The sequence below is a fragment of the Alnus glutinosa genome, chromosome 3, assembly GCF_958979055.1.
Source record: "Alnus glutinosa chromosome 3, dhAlnGlut1.1, whole genome shotgun sequence".
Lineage (NCBI taxonomy): Eukaryota > Viridiplantae > Streptophyta > Magnoliopsida > Fagales > Betulaceae > Alnus > Alnus glutinosa.
This window is the reverse complement of record NC_084888.1, coordinates 1,187,237-1,214,631: the sequence shown is the minus strand read 5'-3', so window position 1 is coordinate 1,214,631 and position 27,395 is coordinate 1,187,237. Positions and strand designations below refer to the sequence as shown.

Sequence of the window (27,395 nt, the reverse complement as noted above, 5' to 3'; positions counted from 1 at the left end):
GCTTTAAATATAAGAAGGTTCTAGCTGTGTTCGCCGACGTCTTCTGGTCCGGGATCTGCTTGCTACGAAGGTGTTGAGGTACAAAGTGCGGCGCGTGGCCACCACGCTCCTGGATTCTTTTCACCTGGGACTGCGCGTGCTTGACCACGCCCTGTTCTTTTAGGCTGTGGCTGGTGGAGATTGGAGGATATTGGTGAATGCATGTTGTGGGGCTATTCTGTGCCGGCGCGTGTGTCACACGCGCCGTCACCGGGGGAGGGTTTTTACCGGAGGGCATTTCCTGTGTGGGTTTTTCTATTTGTTTTGTTTTGTCTTTTAACTGACAGGTTGTTTGGTGGTTTTTAATCTAGTCAGTGCTTTTACCTCAGAATGTATGACCGACTCCCTGATCAAGCAAAGTTATATGTTAACGCAGAGGCATCATTTTGGTTGGCTGGGTTTTATGTGTAGCAATTTGTCTGAATCCTGTTACGGTTGGGTGCACACTTTTGTGGTGGCGTAATTTGTACACCCTTGAGGTGGTTATGTACACTGTACGGTGGTTTATGTACCCTTCATGATTTAATGAAAGTATAACTTTCTCTCAAAAAAAAAAAAATTAAAATATATATATATATATATATATATAAAAGAAGGTGCACCGCACCGTTTTGGACGATTAAACAGCGACTAGTTAGCCACAAAAGTGGTGTACAATAAATAAAGGGAATGATTATGCATTACTAGAGATACAAGGATCCGGCTCTTGTCCCAAGCGGTAAGTATTCAAAAAAAAAAAAAAAAAAAAAAATCAAATTTTTTTGAAAAATGCTAGTTCTCAAACGACACAATTTTTTAAAATAGTAAATGACATGAGATCGTAACAAATAAAAAACTAAACTTTTAAAAAAAATTTGGAATCCGTAACATTTCACAAAATTTTTTATGACCATCGTTAAACACGACTTTGCAAAACGTTTTCTTCCCCAAACACATACATCTCTTCCCAAATTTCATAATTCCCAAAAAGAATTTCCCTCCCTCTCCTCCTTCTCCCTCCCCCACCGACCGCTACCGCATTTCGCCGCCCACCGCAGTGGGCCTCCCATCTCCGACCAGGAGCGCCGACCACCGTCATTTTCTCTCTACAGTCTCTCTCTCTGGCCGGCCGTTCTTCTTTACCGGTGGCGTCTCCATCGGCTTTCCCCCAACTCAGCCAGCCGCATCTCTCTGATTGCCGTCTTCACCGGCGACGGAACCAAGGTTAGGTTTTCTGATTTTTTTAACAGATCTATTGCAATCCCAACAGCCAAGATTTAACTTGCTCGATATTTCGTGTATTATTGCTCGATATTTCTGGATATGAATTAGGTTATACTATTTTTTTTTCTTTACCGAGTAGAACTCATATAATACCTGTTGTTTAGCAATGTTAAGGCATAAATTCATTGATGGATGACGATTCTCTGTTGTTTTTCATTGAAGTAGTGGTTCTGTTTTTCACCATGGAGGTATCTGTTTTTCACCAATTATTTTCTTTGCAATTCTATTTTCTGATGAAATTTGTTTTTGTTGATTAGCTAGAAGTAGTAATTTTGTTATTCAATGGAAGCAAAGAGGCAGGATGCCCACATCCTTTCTAGTGCAAAAACAACGATATGGAAGGAACAACTCCTTGGCTTGATGCTCAAGTTTTTGTTTGTGTGTTCTTGCAATCTCATCATGCAGATCATGGTTCCCCACTGCACCTAAGAGATAAAAATTTGAACGAAAAATAACCTACAAGATTGGATTGTTTTAGCACTTAACAGCAGTTTCCTAGGTGATAATATTATGGTCAATGTAACTCTTTGTGTTTTTGTTTTGTATTTTGTTTTATGTTCTAAAGAAAAATACATTAAAAAATAACTTAAAATACCCAAAAAAGAAGAAGAAAGAAGTGATGGGTTGATGTGGCTACACTGCAGTCGACACATACTTTTCTGGGCTTCCTATACCTTGGATAAGTTTAATTTTAATATATGCTTTGTTTGGCTTAGCCAATTCTCTAAGATATGTTGTATATGTAGTATCTCTTCCTTGAGAAGAGCAACACATTGTAGTCTGTTTGTTTATTGCCTCTCCTTTCGGCTACAAGGTATGAGATCTTAGGATCTATTTCTTGTTGGCTTTGTTCTTGAGACATAGATTGAATTTCGTCGAAGTCTTGGGGTTAATTTTTGCCCAGATATAATTGTGATTGCATATCTAGATCCCCCTTTTTTGATACATTCCATCATTCTTTGTGAACGCACCATTTTTGTGCTTTAGGCTTTACTTTGGTGTTCGTTTGGTTCATGAAAATGGAGGGACAATGAAACATAACTTTTGAATCCTTAAATGTTGGGATGGTTTTGTTCAAGGTTCTATATTTATTCCCTACACTTTGTTGTTAGTCTGTGTTTCTGAATTATTCTATACCTTGTTGTCTATAACTCAAAGTTCTATCGTTAACTGTCGATTTTGTAGGCTCACATCCTTGGAAAGCAAATGATGAAAAAATTCTTATCCTACACACTGAACTAAATGTAGACTACAACTCCGCTTATTATTTGATGCCTTCCTTGTCTTGATTTGGGTTCTTTTCTTGTCTTTTTCTGTACTTTTAATGTTTTCATTTCGTAATTCTACTCTTTTTGTTGTTGGTGTTCTTATTCTTTGTTGCTCCTTTGTGATTTTTACATGTAATAGTTGTTTTTTTTTTTTTACATGTGCTTTTATTTTAAAATTAACATAATGTAGAGAGAGCAAGATGATACGGGCGGTGATGGTGATGAACACGCAGGGCAAGCCTCGCCTGGCCAAATTTTACGATTTCCAGGTCTCTCTCTTGAATTTAGCTGGCCATCATTTCTAATTTCTGAAGAGCATGGATTAATTTAGCATTAAATACTGAGATTGAGTTAAATTCTTTGATTTCAGCCTGTTGAGAAGCAGCAGGAGCTTATCCGCAGCGTTTTTGGAGGTTCTCTCTCTCTCTCTCTCTCTCTCTCTCTCACACACACACACACACACACACACATACACACACACATACACACACACACACACACACAAAATTGTGATTGATTCCGAATTGCTGGATCGGATTCTCGGTATAACATTGTGTGTTGGTTGGACCGCACAGCTCCAATTAACAGATTGTTTTAAGTTTTTGGTGCAATTGACCATTTTGAGATCTTTTTTAAGGTTTCGTTTACGTTTTCCTTCGCATTTCACTTTTAAATGTTGATTTTGATACAGTCTTATGCAGTAGAGCTGAGAATGTAAGCAATTTCTTGGAGGCCGACTCTATTTTCGGCCCGGTAATTTTTTTTCCTTCTCTTTTTCCTTTTCTTTTTCAACTCTTACTCTGCTTCTTCTCTTCTTCTCATATTGTTCCTTCTGTTTATAATCCAACTATTTAATGTATTGTATTTCAGAAAAGGGTATAGATTTCCAAAACTTCGGTCCTTTCTTTAAGCTCAAATAAAGCAAATGAAGAAAAAGTATTGACTTTTCAAATAATTTAAATGTAACTTAGGGAATTTAACAAAATTGTATTTTCAAAGTGGACAATATTTTGGGACATTCCAAAATGGATTAACAGGCCAACAACTTGGGATGGAGGGAGTATTTACTCGCACTATTGTTAATTTGAATTTCTTAGCTCTTACATCGACTAGCAATGCTCGTGTTATTCATAAAATGACTTACATCCTCTGCAGGATAGCCGTCTTGTATACAAGCATTACGCAACACTTTACTTTGTTTTAGTTTTTGATGGTTCTGAAAATGAGCTTGCCATGCTCGACTTGATACAAGGTATGTTTTCGAGTCACTCTGCATTGACCATTGTGCATTGCTATACTATTTTTGGCATTCGATGTTTGTCTAGAACATATGACATGTTTGAGAATCAGGGTAGCAGTAATTCAGTAAATAGATTTTGCAACTTTGTTAGAAATTGGTTAATGCAAATGTAGACTTCAACATCATCTATCAGAGAGCACGATAATGGGGAAGCATGTGAGGCAGAATAGCCAAACTTTGCTTGATGCTACATGCAGCTGGTATACGGCTAAAAAGCTAAATTGTAGAAAGTAAATGCTGTTAGTAGACATCTTAAATTAATAAAATGGAAGTGAGGAAAGTATGTAATATCTAATGTATGTACCATTAAACAGCAATGTAAATAAGCTAGATGGTGAATCCGCCTTATAGTTTCTCTTCCCTCAAGTAAAATGAAGAAGTAATTGTTGTTTTGATGCAAGTTTCTCCAATTAATAATACTAATCCCGTGGAGATCTCGGTCACTAGTTTGTTGAGAAATTTGTTCTTCATGCATGATGCATGTGAAAGTATTTAATTTTTCCCCAATTTATTCTAGAAAGAATATATAAAAAGGATGAGAATAAATTATCTGTAGGGGAATAATGATTTGGTTCTGTATCTTATTCCATCTGGAAAACATTAAGTTTGGATAATCTTTTGCTTCCAAGATAAATTTCTATGTATAAGCCATTGGTGGTGAGATAATTTTTCCTTAAAGTACTATAAAAGTTGAGCAAAATTGGAGGACCTTTTGTATACTATTGTATTTTGAATTTGATTATGATGGAATCAGTATCCATCTTTGTTAACTTGCCTTATTTTCAAGCTCTTCTGTTATTTCACTTTCTGTCACTGTACAGTGGGTAAGGCATACTAAGACCAACTGGACATGATTAAATGTAAATTTTGAAAAATTTTACTTGAGCAATTTTTCTGTTGTCTGAAATTAAGATTTACTGCTCTTAAGGTTTATCTCCATGATATGTAGGTTATTTACCTCCTAAATTATTCGTGTCAATTACTCATTGGGTCATGTTCCTAACCAATGCTAACAGATCATGTTTGTCATGTATTCATATATTATATAAGCCAGATGTAACAGTGAATAGCTATTTTGTTTGTGTACATACACATACACATACTTGTTTCGGTTGAATTGTTGCTTTGATTGAATTATATGCTTACTCCTTCCTCATGCCTTCAGTGTTTGTGGAAACGTTGGACAAATGCTTTAAAAATGTATGTGAGCTCGACTTAGTGTTCAACTATTGCAAGGTTTGTATCTCTTTAAATTCTGAAAACAAATGTTATGCAGATTTTCTCTATTATGGACTTGACAAACAATATCAAATGTCAGCCTGGGCCTATGTAGATTTTCTATGTTACTAGTTGGAGGTTTTCTTTGATGGGGTCAATGGTTTTTCCTTATGATTTATATTACTAGCTTTATAGCATTTGCTACTCACAAATTAAGCCAAACTGAATTAGATTCTGACCGAATCAGCAAAAATTATAATTATTTCTGGCCATTGTTTTTGTTTCTTAGTCTTATTTTCCCAACAATAAATATATGCAAAATCTCCACTAGGCTAGGCTTCAAATTTTTTTCTTGTCCTCTTTTTTGGGCAGATGCATACTATTGTAGATGAGATCATTTTTGGAGGCCAAGTGCTGGAAACAAGTTCTACGGAAGTTATGAAGGCTATTGAAGAAATATCAAAGTGCCCTCTCTCTCTCTCTCTCTCTCTCTCTCTCGTGTGTGGTTTGTGCTGGGGGATAAGATTTAGCTGTTGTATGCCTGTGCCTCTACATGCATATCGGTTACTGATTATGAGTGTTTATACATGATGCAGGTTAGAAACTGCCTCTAATTCTATCAGCCTTGTTCCCAAATCTGTTTCTGGTTGGCGAAGTCGATAGCATGTGGTTTTTAAGTGAGCTGTTGAGATGATCAACAATAATTCAAATTTTGCTCTCTATAAAATGCGATTTATTGAGCTGTTACAGTATTGCTGTAAATCGTCTATGGAGGTAAATGTTTCATTTATAAGTTCATAAATATTGATAGCCAGTGTGTACCATCCCCTGTATTCCTTCTGTTGATCCAGATTGCTCATTGGATCTAATCTGATTTCCCTGTATTGAACGTTGTTCGATTAGGTATTACAAATCGATAAAGATTGTATTTTCTGTTCTGCAATCACAGATTGGTTTAGAATTGCACTTAATTCTAAATTTGTTCTCTTTTTCAAAAAAAAAAAAATTGGGTCATCTCAGATTTTGTAACTTTTCGATAGTCTAGTTCACTACCATCTGATTGGTGCAATACCCTTTATCTGCACTGAAATGGAGAGCTCAAATCAATCTCCAATCTATTCTGACTCTGTTGGACAGCTCAAATCAATCTCCAATCTTATTTGTGCCGGTCAAATAAATGAAAGAAAATCCTATCAAAAGGATAAAAGAAATTAAAAACATATAAGGCATTGCTGCGAATGATCATCCCATATGTCAATTCAAATGTTTCTCGACATCTTGAAGAACTATTTGCGTAGCATTACGTCCAGGTGAACCCATCACACCACCACCGGGATGGGTGCCGCTCCCACATAGGTACAACCCTCGGAGTGGAGTCCTATAATTTGACCTTTTCCAAAACAACATAAGCCATATAATATTTCAATGGCTCTTCATGTTAATAAAGATGGTAAGAAATGGCAAAAGTGAGAATAGCTTCTATGATGACCATAAGAGGATAAATGTTAAATACGACGTTCTTATTTTACCCTCATTTTATTGGGATGATGTGATAGTGTTTATCGGTCTTTTAATTTTTTTTAAACAAAGGTTAACGGGTACTGCCACATTAGTCCAGTGAAATGAGAGTGTTATAGGGGTGTAGTATGTAGCATTGCCAAATAATAGTAAACACTTATGAGTAATGTTAAAAACTACTTTTATCCTACCACTATTCTATCATGTTAACGTTGTAGTACCAATCATCCATTGTTAAAAACAATAATAATAATAATAATAAAAAAGGCTGATTGCAAATGTTACGTCATGTAATGCTAGAAACATTACATGTCAATCAATTGTTAAAATAAAAATAAAAATGTTACATACTACATCCACAATTCCACATTCCACTACTAAGATGCCAATGCCCATTGCATTTATTATTATTATCTTTTTTAGTAACAAGAGTTAATAAATACTCGACACATTATCCCAATGAGATGGGGCTGGAATGGAGATGCGGTATAGCATTACTCTAAAAAAAAATTATAAATAAATAAATCAATGGATGATTACTGCAACATTAGTATGATGGAATATTAATGGGATAGAAGTGTAGTTTATAGCATTACTCAAAATCAATATTTTGTATGATTTACCAAGTTAAATTATCAGTTATCTCAAAAGCTTAAAAAGATAAAAAAAAATAATTGATTTAATTATTGAATAATACTTTAACGTACCATTCTCTTACCGGACGCATGAGAAAGAGCGAATCCAGTCTCATAGCACCATGGAAGATATTTCCTCCTGTTGAAAATCATTTAAGAACCAGGGATTTCATGAGATATTATAATGTTAGAATTGTATAAGAAATAGGAACTTTGTGAAATTGTATGATGAGCAGATATGTTAATTTATAAGAATACAGTCAGGGTTAACAACAAGTCCATCTGAGGAAGAAGAAGAACAATAATGGACTACATTTTTGATGATTTAATGCAGGTGTTTTTTTAACATGAATCATTGCTAAAGTGAGTGAGTGAGTAGCACGAGTGGGGCCAGTCCTTTGAGGGAAGAACAATAAATTGTGAAGCATTTGAGTATCTTTTTCCTTTTCAAATGCAAGAACAGATAATTTTGTTTCAGTAATTCTATTCTTCATATTCATTTTATACTAATTGACGTAGCATGTTTTAAATTGCTTTTTTTTTCATGTTTTTCATGTCAAGTTGTGCGCCTCAAACATTTTCATAATTATGCCAACAAGTGTCTTGAAATGAAGATTATCTTTCACAAATTTGCTGGAAAGTTGTTTATCAAACTTGTTGCAGCGGCACGGTGAGTTTTATTGTGATTGGGTGTTACGGTTTGCGCTCTCATTAATCTCGATGGCAGTTTCAACCTTTAAAATGACACACTTGACACTACGGAGCTTTGAGTACAAAAAGATTAACTTAGAAAAAATAAAATAAAAATAAATAAATAAATAACAAAAGGACACCACAGGCCCCTGAGAAGCTCAATTAATTCTCAGGGGATTCCAATCTGAAAAAAATTGTCTGTCAAACATTGAAATTAGGTGCTTGAAATTCTCACGAAGGTGCACCCGATCGGATCGGCATTGAATTGCAGCCTGCCTGAGGGATCTGATTTCTTGTAATTGGGGATTTTCTGCATTTGTATGATGTTTGCCATCTGAACAGGCAATTGTGAAGAATCTCATAATTCGAGGAAAACAATTGTCCTCTACTTGCAGCAAGTGGATTTCGTTAACAATTCTCACAATCACAAAACATTTCCTGCAATTTGGGTAATAGGATTGTAGGCCTACTTATCTGAACAAGTACTTGAGCAATCTATAACCTGTTCGAAAATGTATTTCATTAAAAAAGAAAAAGAAAAAAAAAGAAGTAATTAACTGCAATTCAGAGAACTAATTAACGAAATTCTGGTCGCACCCAATTCCCGTCCGTTTGGCGTTTATAACAGATTTATTTTTGTCATCCATGAAAACTTTCAAATTGTTCACTTAGTTAAAATGTAAAATGCGAGTCTGAAGAACGGCGGTCCCATGGTCTAGTGGTCAGGACATTGGACTCTGAATCCAGTAACCCGAGTTCAAGTCTCGGTGGGACCTTTTTGGCTTGTCACAAGTTTTTCTACCAGTTACTACTGGTAAGTTTTTTGTCATTTTATTCATTTTCTGTATCCCCAAAAAAATCCTATTTTTTAGGACTTTTTAGTGCAATTATATATATATGTTTTGTTTACCTATAATCCACGTGTGTGCATGAGATTGGGTTATATTTGTCAATGTGTTTTGGTTTTAAAAAGTGTACAAAAATATGTGTTTTATTTAGCCGAATCACCCCTAATAACTATGGGGTGGTTTGATAAATCAAACCTCTTTTGGACAAATCATGACCTTGGATGTAATTTGGCCATCCCTCTATGCTCTGGCCAGTAAGGGGTAGCCAACCACCTTTTTTCCTTGTTTTTTTTTTTTTTTTTTTTATTATTATTATTATTATTATTTTATTTTAATTTAATAATATATTTATATATTTCTTATTATAGGAGACGCTTACCATTTTATTATTGGTGTTGACATGGTTAATTGACAATTTCCGTTAAAATTTCATAAGAAAATTGGAAGTGAAAAGTTTTTCGTCATTTTTACTTATCACAAAAAGCTTTAAGCCAATCTTCCTATTATACAAAGCTATTTACAAATCGACGAAACTTCGTAAATTGATTTCTATCTACTCTTATTACAAGTTAGAGGATTAATCTTTTTCAAAATATTTTTTACTGAATTTAAAACTTCTGAAACACCACATGCTTTTAAATTATATTATAGGAACATTTTTTTTTTTTTTTTAGATTATATTATAGGAACATATTACTCATATTATATTCATGAAGACTTGACAAGGAAGCAAGCTAGTGACCATCTCGGACTCCTATTTTTGTCAAGTGTTTCCACGGACACTTCTTTCCTCATCATCCATTGACTGGAGACTTCTGTCTGTAGTCTTCACCCATATTTCCCCCTTTCTACCTTCCCAGCTTCCCCATAAATCTTCCCAGCCGTCGCTTTTCCTTTCAATTTCCTCTTCCATTCTGTCACCAAAGCCCATAAATCCTCAATCAGTCTCTGATTATTTGCAACAACATTTCCTATTCTGATCTTACTTCAGTATCTCAGCTGAAAAAATGGGATCTACATCACTTTCTTCCTCCAACTCCAAACCGACTTGGACGGCCGAGCAACACAAAATGTTCGAAAATGCTTTGGCAATATATTACAAGGAAACGCCAGACCGTTGGCAAAACATTGCAAGTGCCATTGGAGGGACAACTGAAGAGGAGGTGAAGAGGCAGTATGAGATCCTTTTAGAGGACATCAAGGGCATTGAGTCAGGGAAGGTGCCTGTTCCTAATTACAGGAAAATTGGAGGAAGCAGTGGATTAAATAACATTTGCAGTTGAGAAGAGAGGTAACACACTTTCTCCTTTTACCTTTCAGGACTAGCAGTTTTTGGAAGAAGATTATCATGCAGGATATGGTCTCTTGGTTTTATCTCTTTAAATCACCGATTATTCCAAAATGTAAAGCTGATAGGAATGGAAAGTGAATTACAGATATATGATTCGAACTCAAACCTGCTTTTGATTTTACTTATTCTAAAAATTTAAGCTCATAAGAAGTAATAGATTTAATCATTTAAGCTTAAGCTTTAGGGGTAAATGCTTCTTCTTCTTTTTTCATGAATCAGTGATCATTATATTTCAAACCAAACAACAAAGTACAAACAACCGGTCTAAACAGACCAAACAATCCAACAAAACAGAGTGCAAACTCTGTGAACAACTAGGCACAAAGAAGAAAACACTGGTTTCAAACCAGAATCGCCTCATCTATATTCCACATTCGAAACAGAGCTACATTCTCTATATTCTTTATGAACTTGCCCCTTCCTGAGATTCTGTTTCTAACTTCAGAGAATATCAAACGTAAAATCTGCTCTTCCGTTTTTGGGTGGCCTTGAACTTTAATCTCATTCCTAGCCCTCCACAGATGATACATGGTAGAACTCAGAATCAATCTACACAAAACACCCAGCATCTTTTTAGTCTTCCACTTACTACACGCTTCATCAAGCATACTCTACCAGTCTAGAAGAGGATGTTGATTGAAGCATCGGTTCAGGCAGGTATTCTAGATACGAGAACTAAAACTGCAAGAGAAAAAAAGGTGATTCCGGCTTTCTATACCGTTTCTGCAAAACACACACTGCGCATCTCCCTGGTACCCCCAAAGTCACAAACTTTTCTCCTGTGGTAAGGGGTAAATGCTTATTTGAATATTGTATCGAAATATAAATCTTGAGTTCAAATTCTGTCTTCATAATTCATCTATCTTTTTAATTAAATATTAAATCTCACTAATTGAAGTATTGAACGGTATTTTGAGTCCACCCGGAAGTGCAGTCTAACCACCCCTAGCTAACATGTTTGGTAGTGGTCAATCAGCCCTTTGAGGGTGGCCAACTATTCATTGGGCTTGCCTTTTTTTTTTTTTTTTTTTTTTTCTCGTCTTTCATTGAGATGATGTGGCTCATCCTGAGCCACTTATTGCAAACTGGAGACCAATGCAAGGGATCTCAATCCAGGGCAAAAGACCAGCCAACCTTCCCTCTGGAGATCGAAACGTTCACTCGAGAAGTCCTGTCCCTTACCCAAATGGAAATCACAAAAAGATTTTATGCCTTTTCCTCAATGCACATAAGAAAATACACTCCAAACCATCTGAAGTTTTTTCCTTTTGTGCATGATCTTGATAGTTTGAATCTTAACAGGGACTGATCAGTGTTTTGCCTAGAATTTTGAGTAAGGACCACCACCTATTTGCTTCCTCTGATTTTTTTTTTTTTTTTTTTTTTTTTTTTTTTTTTTTTTTTTTTTCTGCAGTTTGAAGAACCTAATGCTCAAAGCCTCAAATGAGGAACTATTCCTAGCACTCGAAACAAGCTCCATTTTTAACAAGCAATAACCTTTGACGGTTCTCATTTTTCCTACTATTTTACCTTACTGAAAAAACAAAAGAGAATGTAATAAGCTTTTCTTCTGTCCTATACTTACCAAGGAAGATCAATCAATCATATTAGTGCTTACTTGTTTGCTCTCTTTCTTAGTCAATTAGTCATCAATAAATCAACATTATTTCCATTACTTCAACTGTTCAACAAATTAATCAATTTTTCTCAAGCAACCCATAATGTTAGAATATTACGAGAATTGTAGTACATGGTTTACACAAAATATAAGTTGTCATATTTATCTAACCAAATTTCATACATAAGGATTTTGTAATAAAGAATTATTCAACCAAGTATAGTCTTGAGCTTTGTGTATAATGTATGTAGGTCTTTAAGGTCAAATCACTTAAAAATTTATGTGTTTGGTTAAACTTCACTTAATCTTATTGAACTTCAATCACATTTGAATTATGTCCATAAACTTCAAAAACTCTCAATCCAATGTATCTATCTATCTTTCTTTCTTTCTTTCTTTCTTTTTTTTTTTTTTTTTTTTTTCATTTTTTTTTTTCAATTTCACCCCTCCGTTAGGTTTGCGATTTAAAAATAACAATTATAAAATGTGATTTTTCAAAACGCGGTTAAGTTTTTGGTAAAATCGCAATTTTACCTTAAAAATTGCAGTTTAATATTTAAAATTGCACTTTTAGTTTGCAAAATTACATCGGCAAACTCACTCTACAATAAAAATGCATTTTTTAGCATTATCCATAGGCCACACTAATATTCCTGCCACGTTAGCATAATAAATATTGGGAAATTTTGCTTACTCACTCGAAGTGTCATGGTATTGAAATGTTAACGTTGAATTATCCAAATTTACAATGTTAGTATCCTATGTTTTAGCTCATTTTGATTTCACCTATTTGTTAGGATTTTTTATTAAATCCTAACAGAAAATGCCAAAATGCCCAAAATACCATTGTTTTTAATTTTTTTTTTTTAAACGAGTAAAAATTCTGAATTTATCCACTGTGTCTCTGGGTTTTTCTTTTTTCTTTTTCTTTTTATTTTTTTAAAGAAACTTCACTTACCCTCTAAAGTGTTAACGGTTTTGAAATCATAACCTCGACTTATCAAAATGTGCAATGTTGATATCCAGTTTTTAGCCCTTTTTAATTACACCCCTACCATTAGGGTTTAAGTTTAAATCAAACGGCAAACATGTAAAATGTCTCTTATACCACTGTAAAATTTATAAAATACAAATATACCCTTAATTAAAAATTTAAAAATAAAAAATAAAGTAAAAAAAAAAACCTGAACCATACCCATGGCCACGCCGTGGTCATCATAAAAAATTAGTTGTTTTTTTTAAAAAAAAAAAAAAAAATAGAAAAGGGGGATATTTTGGACATTTTGGCATCCCCATCCGGAGAAAATCCTAACAGAGAGATAAAATTAAAAGGGTTGAAACTTGGGATCCTGATATTGCAAATTTTGATAATTCAAAATTACGATTGAAAACCCTTGACACTTTGGGGGTAAGCCAAGTTCCCCCCTCCCCACCTTTTTTTTTTTTTTTTTTACTCTTATTTATTTATTTATTTCTAAATTTTTAATTAAGTGTATATTTGTATTTTTATAAATTTTATAGAGGTATAAAAGACATTTGATTTAATTCAACCCTAAACCCTAACGGTATGGATGTAATTCAAAGGGACTGAAACATAGGATACTAACGTTACAAATTTTGTTAATTTGAGGTTAACATTGCAAATGCCGTAACACTTCGAGTGGGTAAGTAAAGTTTTCCTTAAAATATTTACGGAATAGTAATGCTAAAAACTATATATTTTTAATCCAAAACTATATCACGATGCTGACGTGTCTCAATCAACTTTCTAAATTTTTTTTGTTAACAATGTTTGATCAAAAGACTCTCTGAAACTATCACACCAGCATTATATGATTGTTGTAATCTTTGTGAACAAAAATGTAATTTTTAAAGTTACTCTGTGCAATATTGTTATGGTATATAATATTTGTTGCTTTACATCAGCGTAATAAAATATTTGTGAAATGAAAAATATTTTACCTCTCAATTTTATTTTCCTTAAAAGTGCTTTCAAAATGATGCGTTAACTTTTGAAAAAAAAAAAAATTGATACCCATAGCACGTGAAATATTATTGTCGTATAACCATTTGTCGGCGAAGAATGGATAGAAGCATATGAACTCTTCGAGTACCCAAAGCGCTACAACTTGAAGCGGAGCGTGAGATAGAGATGGCTATGAACAGTTCCACATTTAAGGTAAAATACATGCACTGTAGCCGAATTTGGCTTATCTCTTTGTCCTTCTCTTAATTTCCAAATTCAAGTTACGTACTCATCTATAACGATGCATATTCTAATCTTAAAATTCCTATAAAATGGGCAACCTCATTTTTTACGAACAGCATGTTTCTTTTTGCTTATGCTTCTCCTGATTTTTAGTTTTCACTGAAACAAACGGGTCCAAAAACATGAAATTGATGTTTAATGGCAGATAATCTTGGGTTCGTCATCGATGGCTCGCCGACAAATTTTAGCCGAGATGGGGTATGAGTTCGCAATAATGGTATGGTTATAGTAATGAAAGCACTAATATTTTTTTTCTTTGTTTTGGTGGGAGCTTTGGAGGATTGATGAACTTTTGCTTATGAATTAGACTGCAGACATAGATGAGAAAGCTATTAGGAGGGAAAAGCCAGAAGATTTGGTAATGGCTCTAGCCGAAGCGAAGGTATGCCTTAACCGTTTGCTCTCTTTCGCTGATGAGTATCTAATGGATGCACTGCTAGTATAGTATTATTTAGACGTTGTTGATTCTTTTGGATGAGATTTATAACTCATAACTGGGAAATGGAGTTCAACGTGCTGCAAACATTTAAAACTTGGTGGTAATTTGTGCATCTGTTTGTATAGTTTATGGTAAATTCACGTGAGGCCTCCAAATAGGGTTGGAAGAATTAAAATTAAACTGACATCTATCAGCATGTCATTCTCACTTTTTTAATAGGATTAACAGAGCATGTGAGAATCATGTCCTATAAGAAAAAATGTCAACTTAATAGATTGGATTTGAGTAATTTCCTCAAACTCAATTTGAAGGAAAACTTTATCCATGAGACACAACCGAGGCCATTTTCATTCATGGGGTTTTTTATGTCATAAATGGCCTGTGAATGATCGTCCTCAGACAATTTCAAGGATTTTAAATGACATTAAGGGAAAAAAAGAGACATGCCATAAGGAAAGAGGATTTTAAATTATTGCCCGGGTTCATTTTGGCAAAACTTTTTAAAGGGTCCTTTTTTATTTTTGGTTATGACGTGACATAAAAGTAAAAGTAGTTTGAAGTGTTTTGTGCTTTGAGTTGTTTGTTAATGTTTTTGCTTTTTTGCTAAAAAACAAAAAGTTACCCTAAAGAGCGTTACCAAACAAGGTTTTGCTTTCTACTGATATAATAAAGTCAAGCATTTGCATTTGGAAGCAACTCGAATAAAGAATGACTTCAAAGAGCAATTGGAACAAATTCTGGTGGGCAGTACAGAACATTGGAGAAAAACTTATTTGGTGATTGGGGCATGGGTTCGTACACCTCATTCTTCACTAAAAAACCCTATAATTCTGTTTACATATGTTAAAATGTTTTCAGCACCTTGTTTTCATCTTGTGAACATCATCTGTTTCCTATGTTTCTTCGATTTTCAGTACATGGTTTGTCTTTTGGACTCGTATGCTGATGAGAAGTTTCACTAAACCTTCTTCTTATCTTGATTTTCTTATTAGGCAGATGCCATTGTATCAAAGCTCCATACTGGTCAATTTGAGGAGGATGCTCATGCAACACTGTTAATTACTGCAGATACAGTATGCTTCGATTCCTCTTTAGTTACTGCCTAATTGATAATGTACCTGATTGTAGCATAAACTAGATCCTTCTACCCTCTCTTAGGTAATGCCTGAATGACCTGATTTCTTAATATTTTGGCCTTGATTCTGACATCGAAAAGCTCATAAGCCACATCTCTAGTCATGAATCTACATCTGTTTTTAAAGCTGAATGAGGACTGTCTTCAGATACCTATCTACTTACCTTACTTTGCGAATGCTGTTGCGCAAGTATGCTTTGATAAACTATTTTTAAAATACCACACCTATAATGTGAGATGGCTCTGGGAGATGACCAAGGAAAGGAGATATGTTTGCAGCCTCTTCTCCCTGAGGTATTCTTGCAGTTTGTCCAAATTGCCAATTTATAGGTTCTTTGTCAAAAATCATCTTGGTAAATATTTGACAATCATATAATCCTTCTTGCTATGTACTTATCAAAAAATGAATAAAAATCCTGCTTGATATGTACCCAGTTTACGTAATAGTCACACAGTGAAAACTTTTAGTAGTGGTTATATCACCTTACAAAAATTTCTGCCCTTCATCCTTGCAATACTTGAGAAAGACTTTGTTTACAAATTCCAAGCTATTATCGGTTCTAATCACCATGTTGCACCTTCCGGTTTCTCTCTCCACTTCAGTCTTGAAATGCTTGGATGCCATGAAAGCTGTCCTTTTGACTTCAAGAATTTTACCCACACTAGGCATAGTCTCAATAAAAAGAATTGAACACCAACCAATGAGTGGCGGATTTTGATGGAGTATCGCAGAAGAAGAGCCTTACTCTATAGGCAGTGGACTATCTTCCAAACTCTATGGAGTAATGACTTCCAAGCTATGAGCATTTATAACAATTCAGGAAATATGTTGTACCAGGATAGCATGCACATCAATTTATACAAAACTGATATAGGCATAGCCTTGCTGGGCTTTTGCCTGGTGTGTTCCTCTCATTCCTCACAGCTTATACATCCTATGCATTTATGCTTTTAAAGTTGTGGACTACTAATAATAGAGCATTCTTGCCTTTTATATTGTTGGCATGTAGAGCTTATTCAAGGTTATTTCTTACTGCTCCATCTAATTGATTTTGAGGTGGTGGTGTATGAAGGGATAATCAGGGAAAAGCCATCAAGCAAGGAAGAAGCACGGGAGTTTATCAAAGGTTTGCTTAATGGGCTTCACTCTCACCTTTTTTCATTAAGAAGTTAAGCTAATTTGATGGTTACATCTCTTTGGGTTGCAGGATACTCTGGCGGTCAAGCAGCTGTGGTAGGATCTGTTCTTGTAACCAATCTTAAGAGTGGAAAAAGAAAAGGTGGATGGGACAGAGCAGAGGTACATCTTGCTAGCACTTTTGTTTTGGTCGTGATGAGTGACAATTAAATGATTTTAAGCCAATCTGTTCTAAGGACATATTAAAATTGCATTTATATAAATATGAAAAAGCTATTGGTACTCTTTTATTATATTTTGTTCCCATTCTTTTGAGCCTTTCTAGTTAGATACGTGTTCAAACTAACATGGGTTGAGCACATATGACCAATCTTTATGGTTTGAAATAAGTTATTTTAATACCTATTTTCATGTAAGACGAAAAAAATCATAATACTTCGTTATAGAAGTTCTGACATCATAATACTTTCAATGTTCACATTTTTTTGCAATAACTTCTGTTTAGGTTTGTAATTAGAGGTTCTGAGTTGAGCATCTTTGTTACCTTCCCTGAGAAGATGGCTCTTTAATTAGCTTTGGTAGACTAATATTCGTCGGTGTGGTGTACAGGTTTATTTTTATAACATACCAGATGAGGCCATTGATAGCCTGGTAAAATTCTTAACATCCATTTCTCTTTGCTATCATATATTATTTTTCCAGGCAACTTGCTTTGCTGATATTGTTCATGATCTTTTTTGATGGATGAGCTGTACTCAGATCCACGAGGGAATTACACTCAATGTTGCTGGGGGTTTGATGCTGGAACATCCAATGACATTGCCATTTGTGGAAGCAGTGGTCAGTGGAGCTCTCTCTGTCTCTATCTCTCCTTCACAAACACAAACACAAACATGTATACACATGCACGCACTTTGGAGGATCTGGTTCCGAGCACCATACAACCATGGATCATGAGTGACTCATGAAACCAGGCTATTCAATTCTTTCTGGCACCCTAAGCCACTCCAAAAAACTTACCAGAACAGTGGGTCCCCATCCCCATTAAAAACCTTTCATATGCTCTGTCGATAAGTTCTTTACAGTTACTTTTATATTCTTTATCTTCTCCACAATAAAAAATGCAGTTTTTTTGCCACATTCTCTCATTTATCAAGCATTGGCCTGTCGAATGATTAAAATTACCTCTATCTAATGTTATTGATGTGGTCTATAAAGGGTCTTATTTGAATCATTGTTCCCTGTCACATTCTAGGAGTTGATATTTACCTTCCCCAAGTCTTCTGAGATAAGCTCAGGTTTGATGTTTGACAGGTAGGGACTACTGATACAGTGATGGGACTTCCTATAGCTCTCACAGAAAAATTTATACGGGAAGCTCTATAGATGCTGTGGTCATTTCAAATTTTCAACGTGGTTCTATTCAACCATAATTTCAAAGCTGTGGACTTCAACTGCGGATTGTTAATGTTGCATCAATTTTTAGACGAATTTGTATTTAAATTTTTCAAATTGAACACACACTGGGCTTTATTACTGCCTCATTTTAAACCCATTCCAATGATCACGATTGCTCATTCTATTCATGATGATGATGACTCCTACATCAGTACTAGTTTGTCTAAATATTGCAGCATATGATTAAGCAACTCTTTACTCAAATTTATGGCCATTTTGGTGCATTATTTGGCCTGGAAATATGGTCATGAATTTGTCTCCTGCAGTCCTGCTTGTGAGAACGAAGCAAACATGTTTTGAAAACACAAGCTAAACAGCATACGGGAAACGAAATTCCATTCCTTTTGGAACTAGACGCGTAAATTGGGTTTTGGTCAACGGACACATAGCTTTTCATAAACTATATATATATATATATATATATATATATATATATATATATATATATATATATATATATTAGATGTAATCCTTTTATCAACTACAAATATTAATACATCTAAAAAAAAAAAAAACTACAATCAATACAGTTATAGGGTCCCCAAAGAAAAAAGAAAACAAAGGGAAAGAAAATATTGTGATTTGTCATAAATATTAATAGAGTCACAAGAATTCAGCATCCGCCAAATTTGAATAAGCAACACATATAATAGGCCGAAAGAGACTATTATCTTAAAATGTCTTAAGCGTTCAGATAAACTTTTTTTAAAAATAAAATATTGAAAGAAATTAAAAAGTGCCGAAAGAGACTATTATCTTAAAATGTCTTAAGCGTTCAGATAAACTTTTTTTAAAAATAAAATATTGAAAGAAATTAAAAAATAGTGTGTTATCTGTTTGACCCAATCCCTATACAATCCTTAAGAGGCCAAAACACGTGGAATTCATTGACTTCTTTCTAAGTATTGTTTTGAGCCTTCCTGTAATTGTTGGAGAGTTAGTTATTTGGTTGATATAAAAGCACATGTGTAGAATGAGATTTGATTCTTCTACAACACCAATACAACAACTGTACAACAACCCCTCATATGAGGGTGGGCTCTAGTATATGGGACCCATCCTCATGTGAGGGATTGTTGTACAGCTGTTGTATTGGTGTTGTAAATCTAACATTTTCCGTGTAGAATTGGGTAGGCGTTCGGAACCTTAAGAATTAAGTTGTCATTTTCTTGGAGGTTAAGCTCTCCTCGAAACAGCTACTCTGTTCTCATCCAAATTTTCATCAATACAAATCTCTACAGCTTCCATTCAATTTTCCATTGCATTTCATTACAATTTACATTTTGTTAAAATAGTTTTTGGACGGCCGGACACAAAGAAATGAGTCATCGGAGTCTGTCGGTCCCTCAGGCGACTGAGAACACTCTGATGATTAACTTAGTCTTCTATTTGAGAGAGAAAAATTGAATAGAGAGAGGAAGATGCGTATAAATATCTAAGTCATTGTTGTTTGGAGACAATGACCGTTTTATAATGAAGAGATCTTAAATATGACACATAGATGCTTAAATATCTGGACGGCCGGACACAGAGAAATGAGTGACTGAAGTCTATCCATCCTTCGGGCGACCGAGAACACTCTGATGATTAACTTGATCTTCTATTTGAGAGATAAAAATTGAATATAGATAGGGAAATGCGTATAAATATTTGAGCCATTGTTGTTTGGAGACGATGACCTTTTTATAATGAAGAGATCTTAAATATGACGCATAGATGCTTACCACGTGATAATCCTAGATCCCTTTGATTATGGCAATTGCCATGCAATGGGCTATTTTAATGGGCCTTTTATATTAAATGGGCTTTAAGCTTGGGCCCAATGTTAAGTGGGCCGGTATTCGGGTAGCTAAGCCCAACAGGGCAGCCAAGCCAAACAGTATTCCCCAATGCCCTTTGTTCAAAAATTGGAGAAGGGGGATTTGAACGTCCAGCTTGAAAATGGGCTGGTCTGTTGTCGGCTTTTGGGCCCTATGCTGAGAATTATTTCCATTCAATCAGAATACAAAACCTAGAAAAACACATTACATTAGTAAGAGCATAAATTGGGTTTTGGTCAACCCATGAGCTGATCCGGCCTTAAAAGAACGAGGTCGTTTTCTTTGCCAAAAAAAAAAAAAGGCCCACTAGCACCCACACTCCACAGTCCGTTCTGCTCTTCTATTTTCTTTTCTACTCATTTGTCTCTCCCGTCGACGGCTTCCCATAGACACCCACAAGTTACCCTTCGTCACCAGCCCCCACCACCGGCCTCCGGAAATACCCTCCGGTGACAAAATCCCTGCCATATCACAGGAGCTACGAGCTAGCGCCCTCTAGGCTCGGCACCCATCGATCAAAACCAAGGTAATTTCTAAACCTTCTCAATTTAAAAGCTTGATTTATGTTTATACATAGCGAGTACAGAATAATATAATAGAATGGAAGTTTTTTTTTTTTTTGAAATCATAATAGAATGGTAGTTGATGATGCCCATTTGAAAGTCTTGGCCGAATTCCAAAATCCGGGGTTTATGGGGGGTTTCATTTCGGTTCTCAGGGTGTGATTTTGGGAGTTCATTTGCTCAACTCTTGGGAGTGTGGGAAGTGGTTTATACCATTTTTTTGGGGGATGTGTATGGCTCTCTGGCTTTGGAAATGGCTTCAAGTTGGCACTCTATAAATATATGAGTCTTTCTTATCCTCATAATTAATCGATTTATACGAAAAAAAGATCATATCTATATTTTTTTTTTAATATTTTCTTTTTGATTTAGTAATAAATCTATTTCAAAATCATTTTGTTTTTCGTAATGAATTAATCGGGTTTTTTCATATGAATCCCATTTGTTTAAATCTTTATTTGTAGTGGGGTTTTTGTTGATGTTTATGTTGGGATGTACTTGCTTTCTTTTTAAGAATTTTGGAGTTTGCACTGTTAATTTTGAACCTGGTTGCTATGACTTGTTCACTTGTTTGAGCATGAATCATGTTGGATTTTTGGGTATGGGTTTAGGAACCCAGGACACTCACTAATTTCTTGAAGTAAAAATTTGATTTTCCGTTGGTGAGTGGAAGACATAGTGGTATTACCAAAACACCATTTTATCTTCCCCCCTTCTTCGTTTTCAGAAATCAAGCATAACTTAAGAGCTTAAGCCTTTCTCCCGTTAAATTCTTGAGGTAATAATTTGATTTTCTGTTGGTGGAGTGGAAGACATCGTGGCATTACCAAAACCCATTTATCTTTTTCCCTTTCTTTGTTTTCAGAAATCAAGCATAACTTAAGGTCTTAAGCCTTTTTCTTATCAGTCAGATGACTTGATAATGTGTTTTAGAGGATTTTTTTTGGTTTTTTTTTTTGTGGGGGTTGAAAATGTGTTCTGATGAGACATAAAGATGAAAACATTTTGAGTATTTTGTGTTTTAAGATGTTTGTTAGTGTTTTGTTTTGAGAATAGAAAACGAAAGACAAAATAAATTGTTTAACAAACATAGATATTGGAGCTCTGTTTTAGTTATTACTCGCCTTTAGTTACAAAGAAGAGTATTTGTTCCCCTAAGATTCCAACTTTCAATTTTCTTAACAATTAAGATCTTTCAAATGCCAAATGTAAATAAGAAAGATAATTTGTGGTTCCTTTGGTTTTTGTTTTTGTGTATAAATTTTGTTCATTGCTGTTTGTTTATCTCAGAAGAATTCAGGTGGGCATTTACCACTTTTACTCTCAATGGAAGCCAAGTTCTTTCGCTTTCTTAAGATTGTGGGGGTTGGGTACAAAGCAAGAGCTGAAGCTGCAGGACGCCTCTTGTTTCTAAAATTGGGATACAGTCATGAGGTTGAGCTGACCGTTCCTCCAGCTGTACGTGTTTTTTGCTTCAAAAACAACGTTATCTGTTGCACCGGACTAGACAAGCACAGAGTGCACCAGTTTGCTGCTACTGTTCGTAGCTGTAAGCCGCCTGAAGTGTACAAAGGCAAGGGTATAATGTACGTTGACGAAGTTATCAAGAAGAAGCAAGGAAAGAAATCAAAATGATTACAAAGAGGATAGCGGAACTGTTGGAGAATGTTTTAAATCAATGCTTTGTTGGGCATGTTATGCCTCATTTTTCAAAGATGAGTTTGAGTTCCAGCCACATAATTCTTGCGGCCTGGTGCTTTTTAAACTAGTTTTAAGAGCTTTGTAATAATTGACCCAATTTTCTTTGAATAAGTTTTTGCTTTAATCCAAGACCTTATTATTACTGCTCTTAGGGTTGTAAAATAAACCGAGAAAAATGCTACAGGTACTTACAAGTTCTTACAAAAGAAAGCTTACAAACTGACATGAAATCTAAATTTTCGTGATTCTATAGCATTGTGATATCTTTCCTCACTCTAATTTCTATTTCTTGCATTTTAATTATCTTATTATTTATTTTTTTTGGGATCAATATTATTTAGTATAACTAGGGGTGTGCAAAACCCGCAGCACCCGCCCCACCCCGCCCCGCAGAAGACCGGATTTTCGAGATTTTTTGCGGGTTAGGATCCTAATTTGAGAAATTTATGCGGGGCGGGTTGCGCGTTTAGACTTTTAAAAAACGCGGGTCCCCGCCCCACCCCGCACAAAGGAGGAGGAAAAAAAAAAAAAAAAGGGGAAAGAAAGAAAACTAGAAGGCTAGAAGAGGGAATCTCTCTCTTTCTCTTCATCTTCTTCATTTTTTCCTTTTGTTTTAAATTGTTTTGGTTCACTATTATATTTTTGCATGTTTACTAACCAATGGACTGTTATATTTTTGCATGTTTAGTTGTTTACTAACTAGTGGACTCATTTCATTGTGTGAGAAATACAATTTTTATGGTTCAATTTCATGGGATGTTAAAGTGTATACATTTTTATTGTATTGTTATTTGAAATAATCTTTTCATTACTTTTGGAAAAGACAAGAAAATTGATGACATAAAATAGTGAAATATTATAGCTTTTTATTCTTGTCATTTATTCATTATGCTTTGTTGATGGAAGAAAATATAAATCATGTTTCTTAGAATTTTATCTTATAATTAATAGGACTTTTAGTTTAAAAGGCTAATCCATGAAAAATGTTCTTGAATGGAAATATGAATTTAATTTTTTATTTAAAAAACCAGTATTTTTTTTGAATTTTTTATTTTTTACAAAATAAAATCAAAATTACGTAAATGCCACTCAAAATACCCGCCCCGCCCCGCAATCCCCGCCCCGCGCGAACCCTCTCCGCAGTGAACCGCCCCGCACGGTTACTCTTTAATAAGTGTGGTTTGCGGGTCGGAAATTTCCAACCCGCAAAGGTGCGGGGCGGGGCCAAAAAATGCGGAAACCCGCCCCATGCCCACCCCTAAGTATAACCAATAAATTTTGCACCATCAAAATTATTTTACAACAAGATATAGCTTGAATATTTGTGATTGTAAGGGTCCGTTTGGGTTTACGATTTTAAAAAGTGCGATTTAAAATAACGATTTTAAAATGTGCGATTTGAAAAAAATGATTTTTAAAAACGCAGTTAAGCGTTTGGCAAAATCGCAGTTTAGCCTTTAAAATCGTGAATTTACCTTTAAAATTCTGCGTTTTCAAAAAAGCATCATCTTATCTACGATTTGAAAAAGCAGATTTTTTGCGTTTTCAAATCGCAATTTTTAAAAACGCAGTTCCCAAACGATCTATGTTCTGCGATTTGATTTAAAATCGCACTTATTGTATACGAAATCACAATCCCAAACGCACCCTAAGGCTTGATATAGATATGTGTGTATATATGTGTGGAGTGATTATACTCAAGATAGGATTATTTAAGGTTCTAGACAAAGTTATAAGATATAACATAAATAGAAGATCTCATGATAAAAAATAAAAAAATAAAAAATTATATGATTTATTATAAATATAAGATTGGTGATGTTAATTTTTGTAAGTTCATAAATAAAAAATAATTTATCTAGTTAACTTAATAAAAAATGTTAACAATAATTAACTAAATTATGCAAATTATGAAAATATAAACAATGATGATATTTACTTTATATAAGGAATCCATTAGTTTGAAAAAAATGTTTTGAAACCCATTTTGATTTGGATTAGCAGGCTGCCGCCTGCCCTACCTATCGCAAACACAACACAGATACTCTCATTGAACAGAAAATTTGCGAAGAACAATTCCATTACAGCTGCCATAAGTGCCATAGTAATAGTCTTACAGTGAAAAATTACTCAATCAGGCATTAGTCAAGCAAATAGATTCGAGAGGCTATGTCCTGGACCAACCAATCAAATCCCTCAAGCAGCCCCTCACCAGTGATTGCACTGCAGCCCACAATTTTCCAGTGCCGGGTTTTATCCATGGCATCCAAGTTCAGTACCTGTACAAGTACGATAATAACCATTTCAGAATCTCAGAAGTTAATATATAAATATATATTCAGTAATCAAGTGTATTTTTTTAAATACCTATTACTTCAATCATGCTTCTATTGAAAAGAACAATAAAAAAAAAAAAAAAAAAAAAAAAAAAAAAAAAAAAAAAAACTTTGATACATGTTATAATGCACCACATGCAGACATCTATAATTTGAAAGGAGATGCAAAACTGAATTCATGATCAACATAAAGATATCCAGCGTAAATGTGTTCATACATGTCCCTCATGCACAGACTCCAAACTTGGGTTCATGGTAAGAAGAGAAGAGTAAAGAATCTGAGTTCAGGCACCATTTGCCACAGGAATTTTTGGACAATCAAAGAAGAAGAACTCGTAATACAAAACAAGTTTCACCACCATGTAGCATCTCAACAGAAACTTGTGCCTACATAGGAGAAAATCTACAGCTTTAGAAAAACAAACACACAAACAAAACCGGCCTTACTTTAGCAAAATCAAATGTACTTTGGGTCAAGGAAAAATCAAGTGTCAAGTCTACAATATTTGATTTGCATTCTAACAAAGGACATATTAAACAACATGAACAAGAAGCACTTGTTTTTCAGCCAGCAGCCTTACTTTAGCAATTTCCTCAGGGGCAAGGGCACCTTTAATGTCCTGCTTATTTGCTAGTATCAGCAAAGATGCTCCTGACAGCCTCTGTCAAATGAATACAAGTTAGCATTTTTCTAAAACTCAAAAAAGGAAAATTAAAAAGGCCAGAAGCCCAAGAGAAACCTACATCCTTTTCTTGCAAAACCTTTCCCGAGAAGGTTTTAACTTGCAAATTTTCATTTCAGCATTCCAAAACCACAAAACAATTAGAAATCATTGGTTTAAGTCTACCACAAAGTTTCAGTATATGCAGACTAATGCAGTAAAAAAAGAAATTACAGGAGAATTTAAGCATTCCCACCAGTAGAGACACTTTTAAGCTATGTATTTTAATATATAGAGTAGGTTCATGGTCAATAAACCCAACAAAAATAGTTAAAACAAACTTTCGAATTTCACAAACAAATTTAGCGGCTCATTCTGCTAGTTCACTTCATCAAATTACAAGGCATCTCTAAAACATAACCAAATATAATTCCACAATGGCTCATGATCACACATTAGCACCCCCCGACACACACAGGGTAACCAAGCAAGCAAGAGAGAAAGGGAGAAAGAGTGACAGAGTTTCTCCATTCAATCTATTATTAAATGAATGAAAAAACCATCAACTGAGAAGCAAGTCAAATGAACAAAAGCAAGGAAGGTGGTAAACCAAAGCTCCAAATGACTCACTTTTACAGAAGTAGACAGAACAAATGATATGGGATAAATACCTCTTCCTTCAAAAGATTATCCAGTTCCATTCTGCAGTCATCTAACCGTCTAAGATCTGAACTATCAACCACCCATACCAAACCATCAGTTTGCTCAAAGTAGTTTCTCCAGTAAGATCTTATAGTTTTTTGGCCCCCAACATCCCATATGTTAAGAGTATACCTGACAATGTCATGGTAACTGGAATTTCAATATTCCGTATCACAATATTAAAAAAATAAACAAATAAATAAAGATAAAAATTTCCAAAATCTTGTTGAAGCAAGTTTTGATCAACTTAGAGAATGAAGCAGTACACAATAAAGGTCAAGAAAAGCTTTCAATTAATAAATCCAGCAACTTGATGAATTAGAGTAAAGAAAACAATAAAAATAAAAACAAAAATACTAACAATTCTTCAGATTTCATGGAAAAATTTAACAATCACATAAAAAATTTAAGATGATCATATGTTTGCCGGAAGATTTGGGCATACCCAATCAAAATATAAACAACAAAACGACACAAAACGAATCTTGAAATTAATTTCATTTCCATGTAATTTGCTGAGATCTCTAAGCAATGAAAGGGAGCAGAGCAAGCATTATAGTAATTATACAGAGAAACCAGTTACTTGCACGATAAATTGCCCTTGCCCAATTCAATAAATCATCCTATTTTGCAATAATATCAAGTACAACACATATACACCGACAGACAGACACATACATCTAAGTTTAGAAAGCTGACTTTTGGTAGGTGATGGTCTTGATGTTGAAGCCCAGTGTGGGACTGATTACGCTGGTGTCCTCCCCGTTGATCTTCAACACAATCGTAGTCTTCCCAGAATTATCAAGTCCACTGCACATTATTCAACATTCTTGTATATAAGTATATATGCATATATTTCACACACACACACACACACACACACACACAGAGATTGGATGTTTACATACACCATGAGTATACGCATTTCCTTCTCTTTCCTCTTAATTTTCCGAATGATACTGAGTAGCCCCATGTTCTCCGCCTCACTTACAAGACTCCAAATCAAGCAAAGCAGAGAGATCAATTAGATTTCGCAGGCCAAACGAGCGATTTTAATAAAATAAAAAAAAACGCAAATTTAGACCCGTTTGGGGGACTGCGATTGGAGATGGGCCGGTTTATTTGAAGACGCATAATTTAAAGTACCGGCAATTTTGCGCAGCAGGGATGATATGCGTTAGTTACCAAAATGGTCCTCATGAAACAACGAAATTCCAAGTATACCCACTTAAAATAGAACCAAACCTGCAAACCCCCGTACATGCATGCATTCTCTCATCTAACATGCCTTTTTTAAAAAAAAATTTAAAAAAAAATTGACATTTTTCAAACATTTTGATGCCTAAAAACGATCTAAATCCTGTAATTTAAAAATCTATCGAAAATCGTAATCCGAAAAAAGAAGAAGCAGCCTCATTGTT

The 27,395-nt window shown here is 34.7% G+C and overlaps 5 protein-coding genes and 2 non-coding genes across 14 annotated transcripts; 6 read left to right on the top strand and 1 right to left on the bottom strand.

The window, feature by feature from the left end:
- Positions 1 to 848: 848 nt before the first annotated feature.
- On the top strand, positions 849 to 6,031 carry LOC133862298 (AP-3 complex subunit sigma). Of its 2 annotated transcripts, XM_062298071.1 has the most exons (9): positions 849 to 1,242; positions 2,488 to 2,546; positions 2,761 to 2,839; positions 2,941 to 2,983; positions 3,262 to 3,323; positions 3,726 to 3,822; positions 5,036 to 5,106; positions 5,461 to 5,552; positions 5,685 to 6,031. In XM_062298071.1, the coding sequence occupies exons 3-9, from the start codon at positions 2,771 to 2,773 to the stop codon at positions 5,749 to 5,751; spliced, it is 501 nt and encodes a 166-aa protein (XP_062154055.1). In that variant the 5' UTR covers positions 849 to 1,242; positions 2,488 to 2,546; positions 2,761 to 2,770; the 3' UTR covers positions 5,752 to 6,031. The 2 variants fall into 2 exon arrangements, with proteins under 2 accessions (XP_062154055.1, XP_062154054.1); XM_062298070.1 differs by lacking the exon at positions 2,488 to 2,546 and having other exon boundaries at positions 861 to 1,242.
- LOC133865106 (small nucleolar RNA R16) lies at positions 2,501 to 2,581 on the top strand. Its single transcript, XR_009899638.1, has one exon. It is a non-coding gene; the product is annotated as a small nucleolar RNA R16 (small nucleolar RNA).
- Positions 6,032 to 8,638: 2,607 nt separating the features above from the next.
- Positions 8,639 to 8,710, top strand: TRNAQ-CUG (transfer RNA glutamine (anticodon CUG)). The gene has a single exon. It is a non-coding gene; the product is annotated as a tRNA-Gln (tRNA).
- An 835-nt stretch (positions 8,711 to 9,545) lies between these two features.
- On the top strand, positions 9,546 to 11,757 carry LOC133864363 (protein RADIALIS-like 4). 2 transcript variants are annotated; one of them, XM_062300669.1, is made up of 3 exons: positions 9,546 to 10,073; positions 11,436 to 11,466; positions 11,548 to 11,757. In XM_062300669.1, the coding sequence occupies exon 1, from the start codon at positions 9,790 to 9,792 to the stop codon at positions 10,063 to 10,065; it is 276 nt and encodes a 91-aa protein (XP_062156653.1). In that variant the 5' UTR covers positions 9,546 to 9,789; the 3' UTR covers positions 10,066 to 10,073; positions 11,436 to 11,466; positions 11,548 to 11,757. The 2 variants fall into 2 exon arrangements, with proteins under 2 accessions (XP_062156653.1, XP_062156651.1); XM_062300667.1 differs by lacking the exon at positions 11,436 to 11,466 and having other exon boundaries at positions 9,551 to 10,073.
- A 1,966-nt stretch (positions 11,758 to 13,723) lies between these two features.
- Positions 13,724 to 18,321, top strand: LOC133864095 (uncharacterized). 5 transcript variants are annotated; one of them, XM_062300307.1, is made up of 9 exons: positions 13,724 to 13,930; positions 14,166 to 14,237; positions 14,328 to 14,402; positions 15,452 to 15,532; positions 16,652 to 16,721; positions 16,803 to 16,894; positions 17,342 to 17,383; positions 17,482 to 17,572; positions 18,031 to 18,321. In XM_062300307.1, the coding sequence occupies exons 1-9, from the start codon at positions 13,904 to 13,906 to the stop codon at positions 18,048 to 18,050; spliced, it is 570 nt and encodes a 189-aa protein (XP_062156291.1). In that variant the 5' UTR covers positions 13,724 to 13,903; the 3' UTR covers positions 18,051 to 18,321. The 5 variants fall into 5 exon arrangements, with proteins under 5 accessions (XP_062156291.1, XP_062156293.1, XP_062156294.1 ...); XM_062300309.1 differs by having other exon boundaries at positions 13,726 to 13,930; positions 18,047 to 18,321; XM_062300310.1 differs by having other exon boundaries at positions 13,729 to 13,930; positions 17,492 to 17,572.
- A 1,994-nt stretch (positions 18,322 to 20,315) lies between these two features.
- On the top strand, positions 20,316 to 22,419 carry LOC133864074 (large ribosomal subunit protein uL6m). 2 transcript variants are annotated; one of them, XM_062300274.1, is made up of 2 exons: positions 20,316 to 20,536; positions 21,867 to 22,419. In XM_062300274.1, the coding sequence occupies exon 2, from the start codon at positions 21,900 to 21,902 to the stop codon at positions 22,206 to 22,208; it is 309 nt and encodes a 102-aa protein (XP_062156258.1). In that variant the 5' UTR covers positions 20,316 to 20,536; positions 21,867 to 21,899; the 3' UTR covers positions 22,209 to 22,419. The 2 variants fall into 2 exon arrangements, with proteins under 2 accessions (XP_062156258.1, XP_062156257.1); XM_062300273.1 differs by having other exon boundaries at positions 20,321 to 20,536; positions 21,864 to 22,419.
- A 1,900-nt stretch (positions 22,420 to 24,319) lies between these two features.
- Positions 24,320 to 27,122, bottom strand: LOC133864221 (ADP-ribosylation factor-like protein 2). The gene is made up of 5 exons (XM_062300498.1): positions 26,883 to 27,122; positions 26,674 to 26,784; positions 25,944 to 26,106; positions 25,192 to 25,272; positions 24,320 to 24,553 (listed from the first exon to the last, which is right to left on the bottom strand). Exons 1-5 carry the CDS (start codon positions 26,945 to 26,947, stop codon positions 24,416 to 24,418), a joined length of 558 nt encoding a protein of 185 aa, XP_062156482.1. The 5' UTR covers positions 26,948 to 27,122; the 3' UTR covers positions 24,320 to 24,415.
- Positions 27,123 to 27,395: the final 273 nt, after the last annotated feature.

Coding starts and splice junctions, on each gene's coding strand:
- LOC133864221 (XM_062300498.1), bottom strand. CDS start 26,947: ATGGGGCTACTCAGTATCATTCGGAAAATTAAGAGGAAAGAGAAGGAA. Junction 25,273..25,943: donor ATAATCTTTTGAAGGAAGAG/GTATTTATCCCA, acceptor TTCATTTGACAG/AGGCTGTCAGGAGCATCTTT. Junction 24,554..25,191: donor CCCCTGAGGAAATTGCTAAA/GTAAGGCTGCTG, acceptor GTACTTGTACAG/GTACTGAACTTGGATGCCAT.
- LOC133864074 (XM_062300274.1), top strand. CDS start 21,900: ATGGAAGCCAAGTTCTTTCGCTTTCTTAAGATTGTGGGGGTTGGGTAC.
- LOC133862298 (XM_062298071.1), top strand. CDS start 2,771: ATGATACGGGCGGTGATGGTGATGAACACGCAGGGCAAGCCTCGCCTG. Junction 3,324..3,725: donor CCGACTCTATTTTCGGCCCG/GTAATTTTTTTT, acceptor CATCCTCTGCAG/GATAGCCGTCTTGTATACAA. Junction 3,823..5,035: donor CATGCTCGACTTGATACAAG/GTATGTTTTCGA, acceptor TCATGCCTTCAG/TGTTTGTGGAAACGTTGGAC.
- LOC133864095 (XM_062300306.1), top strand. CDS start 13,904: ATGGCTATGAACAGTTCCACATTTAAG. Junction 14,403..15,451: donor TGGCTCTAGCCGAAGCGAAG/GTATGCCTTAAC, acceptor TTTTCTTATTAG/GCAGATGCCATTGTATCAAA. Junction 17,384..17,491: donor ATGAGGCCATTGATAGCCTG/GTAAAATTCTTA, acceptor AGCTGTACTCAG/ATCCACGAGGGAATTACACT.
- LOC133864363 (XM_062300669.1), top strand. CDS start 9,790: ATGGGATCTACATCACTTTCTTCCTCCAACTCCAAACCGACTTGGACG.